The sequence below is a fragment of the Mercenaria mercenaria genome, chromosome 3 (assembly GCF_021730395.1).
Source record: "Mercenaria mercenaria strain notata chromosome 3, MADL_Memer_1, whole genome shotgun sequence".
Taxonomy (NCBI): Eukaryota; Metazoa; Mollusca; class Bivalvia; order Venerida; family Veneridae; genus Mercenaria; species Mercenaria mercenaria.
In genome coordinates, this window is record NC_069363.1 from 38,189,297 (window position 1) to 38,196,394 (window position 7,098).

The 7,098-nt window shown below is 32.5% G+C and overlaps 1 protein-coding gene across 1 annotated transcript; it reads right to left on the reverse strand.

Annotated features, from left to right (window-relative positions):
• Positions 1–421: 421 nt before the first annotated feature.
• LOC123525038 (transcription elongation factor 1 homolog) lies at positions 422–6,534 on the reverse strand. The gene is made up of 3 exons (XM_045303716.2): positions 6,401–6,534; positions 5,502–5,572; positions 422–2,204 (listed from the first exon to the last, which is right to left on the reverse strand). Exons 1-3 carry the CDS (start codon positions 6,514–6,516, stop codon positions 2,140–2,142), a joined length of 252 nt encoding a protein of 83 aa, XP_045159651.1. The 5' UTR covers positions 6,517–6,534; the 3' UTR covers positions 422–2,139.
• Positions 6,535–7,098: the final 564 nt, after the last annotated feature.

The window sequence follows — 7,098 nt, forward strand, 5'->3', positions numbered from 1 at the left end:
CGGACAAAGGGTGATCACAAAAGCTCACCTTGTCACTTGTCAACATTAATAGGTTTCAAATATGAAAAAGGAAATGTACATGAAGACCAAATTGGGAGACAATTTTGTCAAAGCGAGTCCAGAGTTATAAGCCCTCGTATGTGAACATGCCTTATGAGCCTACAAACACTGCCAGTTTCAAAATGATATATATAATACCTGTATCTGTCCAACAGACGGTTATGGGACAGGACAGAGATGGGACAAAGTGATTCCTATATAGCCTCCCACACATCCGCAGTTTGGTGAGGTATAAAATCACAGGAACTTGAACGGAACTCATTTACTAACATTGTGTTCCCAACTCATTAAGTCATACACTAAATATAACTCATTATTCTAATAAACATGATTGATTTTGCAATGAAAAATAAAAGCTTGCTCTATTTAACTAAGATTTACTTAAATATTAAAATGATGCATGAGACAAACTGACAAATATACCATGTACAGCAGAGGTGATTCTCAATTAAAAATTACAATGTAAATGCACTGACCATACATGGTGTCAAAATTGAAAACATTGCTAATAAACCCAAATTTAGATGTACACATACATAAAACATTTCTCAGACCTGATCTTGTGATTAAAAACAATAGGTACCAATGTGAAGTGACAGTGACACTTACATACAATCTCTACCTCAGAAACTCCCTACTTTTCATGAACTGGAAATGAATGTTTAACCCATAAAAAATCCCTAGTTTTGAAACTGCATCTTTAGATTTGATGACTAGAAGTGTGTATTTAACTCGTATTCGACCCCAGTTTAGAAATTTTAAATGTCTGTTTGACACATTATTTACCTCTAACTCTGAAACTTCCACTTTTTATAAACTTTAAATGCATATTTAACAACAAAACCCCTGACTTAAAACTTAAACATTTCATGAACTAAATAAAGGCATCTAATTCATACAATATGTTTACAGCCCCCAGTTTTGGTGAACTCGACTCGAATACTACCCTAGCTTTAAAACGAACATACTCAACTGCTATAAAAACCCTAACTTCTTAATTTTTTTTCATGAACTCATCTGCATATCTAACTCAAGCAAACTCTTCAGCTCTGAAACTTCCATTTTTCATGCACACTGTTGTAGTAATATGAAATGGAAGATAGCAAGTATTATCACCTACAACAGCTTGTGTTTCTGAGTTTCACTGATTTTGTAAGCTGTACTATGCCAAAGTATAATGACCATTAAACTAAACTATGAGCTACATTAAACAATGATTCATCTGCGCACTTTAAAATAAACACACACACAAAATCTGCCTCATCTGTTTATATGAAATTAACCCCTTAAAATCACTAACGACTGTGAACCTTTTTCAAATGCTACTACAAATGCTACTAAATCTTAAGTTTGCATTTTCCTCAGTTTTTGTACTTTCTATATTAAAGAATGAAATTTTGATTTGACTAAATCACATTAAGATAAAATGTAAAATAATAAGTAAATGAAAAGCAGATTTTCAGATATCCAGTACATTTTGTAACACTTTAAAAAGTTTAAAATATGATCTTTCTATTTTCAAACACTGCTGAATTTATTGTTTATGCATCAGTATCACCAAGGTCAAAGTCTTCTGGAACTTCTTTCAGTTTTGCAAACATACAAGGCATAAACTCATATACCATTTTACATCCTACCAAGTTTCATTTTACATGATTATTATAAAATTTTCAAAGTCAAATTTATATGTTCAAATATCACATCCATTTCAACAACACTTTTTTTTAATAATACTAGTCCAACACAAGATATTGCTATACACTACAATTTCAATATTTCATTTAAACAAGATATTTATGTTGTAGTGCATAACAGTATCAAAATACTTTTTTTGATAATCCACAATAACTAAAATCCCATCACATTTAAATGCTAAGATAACCTTTCTCTTTCACAATTAGTGTACTCTAAAAACTTTTTGTCCGCCTTTATCTTATATATATAATCATTATTCCAGTAAAATGGTTTAATCATAAAACAAACTGGTAACTCCGTCAATTTAACTCATTGTTTATAAAAACCTTGTTTGTATCAGTTCTTAATTATGAACACAATAATGAAAACGAGTTGGTCCATGTGCTATTGGTTTGCCTGTTCACACGCATCAATCCAGTCACTGTAGACATCTATAGGCTCCGATAAATCTGGCAATAATGTCAAGGTCATTTATTTTATCATTTATAGTACAGATTAACAACTATTCATTCTTTAATAACACAACTATAATTTGTAGTTGATAGTCTTCATGTAACCTTACAGAGCTTCAATAAATTCACACTGCCCATAAAATTTCTCTAGTCAGAGTCAGCTGAAAAAGCTTGTGAAAGTTACTGAATCGTGAGACATGAACAGAAATTATAAAGTTGATATGACAATAATATACCAGTCCCAACAGTTTAACATTTTTTTTTATTTTAAAATATCAATGTTTGAAAAATTATAACCTTTAGTCAAATATAATGTGCAAATATTTCTGATGTATCATATATATCATTGTACTTTTATGATGTTAACCTCGTTTTACTATAATTATAAATACTATAATTATAAATGCATGTACATTGATGAGATGTAAATAAATAAATAAATAATAATATATATTTTATGTATCATTTCTTTCATGGCTTTGTACTGTAAAGTTCATTCACTTATAGTTGAAATATAGGTCACGACTGGGCAGGGAGTTTGTCATATATCTTAGATTTTACTATTTTTACTACGTCTACACTACAATAAAACAAATTCTTCCCTTATTTTTTTACTTGTTTTATTAGAGAAATTCGAGTCTCCTAAGCTGTTCCTAAAATTGTATTTCAGCTGAAGTCTTCATTAACTACAGTTCCAAAAATTGTATTATAAGTCCCCTACTGGTTGAAAACCAGTTTCGGGGACTACAGGAATGCACTTTTCCGTCATTCCGTCCGTCCGCAATTTCCTGTCCAGTCCATAACTCTGTCATCCATGAAGGGATTTTAATATTACTTGGCACAAATGTTCCCCATGATGAGACAACGTGTCATGCGCAAAACCCAGACCCCTAGCTCAAAGGTCAATTTCACAACAGGAGGTCAAAGGTCAACAGGGCTTTTTTCCTGTCCGGTCCACAACTCTCCCATCCTTGAAGGGATTTTAGTATTACTTGGCATAAATGTTTCCCATGATGAGATGATGTGTCATGCGCAAATCCCGGACCCCTAGCTTAAAGGTCAAGGTCACAATTGGAGGTCAAAGGTCAACAAGGCTTTTTTCCTGTCCGGTCCATAACTCTCCCATCTATGAAGGGATTTTAATATTACTTAGCACAAATGTACCTCATAATAAGACGATGTGTCATGCACAACTTTCAGACCCCTAGCTCAAAGGTCAAGGTCACACTTAGCAGTCAAATGTTAACATAGCATGAACAGGGTCTGTTTCGTGTCCGGTCCATAACTCTGACATTCATTAAGGGATTTTAATATCACTTAGCACAAGTGTTCCCCATGATGAGACGACATGTCATGCGCAAATCCTGGACCCCTAGCTCAAAGGTCAAGGTCACAATTGGTGGTCAAAGGTCAACAGAGTTTTTTTCCTGTCCCGTCCATAACTCTGCCATCCATGAAGGGATTTTAATATTACTTGGCACAAATGTTTCCCATGATGAGAAGACATGTCATGCGCAACACCCAGTACCCTAGCTTAAAGGTCAAGGTCACACTTTGAGATCAAAGGTCAAGAGGATTTTTTTCCTGTCCGGTCTATAACTTTGTCATGCAAAGCAGGATTTAGATATCAGTTGGCACAAATATTCCCCTGGATGAGACAACATGTCATGCGCAAAAACAGGTCCCTAGGTCTAAGGTCAAGGTCATATTTAGAGGTCAAAGGTCAAATTCAAGAATGACTTTGTATGGAACATCTCTTCTTCATGCATGGAGGGATTTTGATGTAACTTGAACCAAATGTTCACCACCATGAGGCACCCTTGTTTTTAGAATTACGTCCCTTTGTTGTTACTATAAATAGATTTTATTGTAACTTTTTTATTACTGGCGGTAGAGAAAAATCAAGACCACTTTTCTGTGGTACAGCATGCATGTTACATCCAATTTTTAGGTGTTTTTTGACCTATTTTATAATCAGCCAAAAAAATTCAATATGAAAACAACTGTGGGTTTTTATATATGCACATTTTAATCCAAGTGTGTTGTTATAACATATTGTATATGTAGTACAATATTGTTTATACATCATTGACAGATATCAGTTCATTATGTTATACTGCAGTAGAAAAAATTAGGTGCCTTCCAGTAGGGGACTTTGTATTGCATGGCAATACTTCATTCACTTGTTTTAGCTGGTTTTCCTTAGCTACAGTTCCTAAAATTGTATTTTAGCTGAAGTTTTCCTTAGCTACAGTTCCTAAAATTGTATTTTAGCTGAAGTCTTCCTTAACTTCAGTTCTTAAAATTGTATTTACAGTTCCTAAAATTGTATTTTAGCTGAAGTTTTCCTTAAGGTATTAGATGCCTAATAGTAATGTTTACAAAATGGCATAATTTGCTTGGTATATTCTTAAATGTGACCGAGTTTTGCACTGTTTTGCAATTTTTAAACAACTTTTACTGTGCCGTTTTTTATAAATTTTGTATAACTTATGGTATCTCCTCAAGCTCAAGTAGATACAAATTTCAAAGTGATGGCCGCTATCCAAAACGTTTGCAGAAAACTCATTTGACCATTAATTTTAATAAAAGAAACATCAAACTATTGGTAAACAATTATAAAACACAAAATAAAAATGTCAATATCATTTTTTCTAGGGTGCCTCATGTAAACGGATTTAATGAGACAGAATTCTTACTTCAACATTGAAAAAATAAGGTCGAATCCTGTGTTTCTGTTTTGAATTTTGCTTACTTCATTCAAAAATAACCTTGGGGCAGACGTAAAACCTACCTAAATTTCTCCCACGATATGTAATCTAAAGAGTGAAAGCAAAATAGAGAACTTTTACCGCATGTAACTCAATATTTTTAAAGATGTGTAACTCTACCCATTCTGTTTAAGTAGTAAATTCACTTTGAACAGCAAAAAATCACTCATCAAATTATTTTTTTTTCCATTTTTGTACAATAAATCAATTGTAAGTCATGAAAGAAGTAAAACCTTACTAGAAAAAAAGGAAAATAAGGGAAAAAAATTTGGTCTCAATAGGGCTTGAACCTACGCCCCCCTGAGAATTGCAGTAAAAGTAGGTTTATTGTAGGAACTGAATATTCTTCAAAAAGGAGGTACTCTATTACGCTTCTAATATCTTAACTACAGTTCCTAAAATTGTATTTTAGCTGAAGTCTTCCTTAACTAGTTCCTAAAATTGTTTTTTAGCTAAAGTTTTCCTTAACTACAGTTCCTAAAATTGTATTTTAGCTGAAGTCTTCCTTAACTACAAAGGATACAATTAATAGTTGTCTGGTAATCCTCCATGCATACCCCACACGATATCATACCTGTATTCCGCTGCCGATCTCTGTAAATATACCACTGCAGTTAGATATTTTCATGGTGCAGAGTATTATTATAACTTTATAAGTTAAATCACAGGCGCTTGAGGCTCTATCAATAAATATATGCATCACCATATCCCACCCACCTAATATACTACGATCTCTTCAAGAGATCTAACGGCACATATATTTCATTGATAGGGCTTCAAACACCTGTGATTAAATTGACAGGAAAGTAATGTAATATGAAGCTACATTACACGTTTTTCTGTGAATTATCAAAGTATTAGAGTGAAGTATATTTGGTATTTCCACAGTGAAAAATATCAAATAAATCTTTATTTTTTACTGGTCAGAAACTGTAAAATGTGTAAATTTTGTCAAAACATGAAATAAATTTGTTTATTTTACATTCAAGATCAATATATCTTTCACTCACAAAGACCATATCTTACATTTTCCCCTGCAGCTATGCCACAGGCACTCGTAAAAAATATTACATCTGGTGTTCATTTGTGAAAGATATTTCAATCTTACACTGAAACAAACAAATATCCTCTATACATAGTCCATTAAAGCAAAGATTTCTTTGCCATTCTTTACTGTCACATATCAAGACAAATTCTCCAAAGTGGTGACAGACTTGAAATTCAACCAAATCAAAGTTCTAACAATAACATGGAAACTGCCATAGCATAAACCCAAACAGTGTCAAATATTGGACTACACAATACAACAATTAACATCAAAATATATTTCCTGTTGAAAAACATATAAATCAATTAATGTGACAAAGCAACATTTTAATACTGAGTAGTAATACCATTATATCTTTTTCAAAATAAACTTACAATTTGACTTCACATGACCTTTCGTGATTACAGAAAGGACAGTTGAAATAGACATCAAGTTTTTCAATGTTTTTCCTCTTGGGTGGCGGCTTCCTCTTCGACTTTCTGCGACCCATGATCTACTAGAACTGCAAAGAAAAAATAATGAAATATTTACTTATAATCTTATTATGTTATAAATTTTTGGTCTGAAGTAAGTAAAAAATAATTTTTGTTTTATGATTTTTAATGCCTTTAAAAAAAGTTGACTGTGAGTAGTACCAGTGTTAGCTTTAGCCAGAATTTTGGTATGGCACATAATATTACATAACGTGTGATGATAGCTAAGGAGGACAAAACAAAACTCCTGCAAGTGGGCTGAAATATATGAAAATGGCAGATTTTTATGATTTTTTAAATAGTGAAGTTGTTGTCTTATAACTGGAAGTGTCTATGGGTAAGTGAATTAACATCATCCTGTCTACTCTGTTTGTGCCATTTCGATTCCTTGTAATTTATTTTGTGTACAAATTTACCTTGGTTGTTAACATTTCGAAAGCAAAATAAACTATCAGAGAAAGCGGCTTTCTGCAAACCATTTAGATTCAAGTCTTCATCGAATATTGATTAAATCTAATATCTGATATTTCATTTTCAACAAGTTAAAGATGTAAATAGCCCATAAATATCTGGAAAAGTGACCTTTATTCCCACAATCA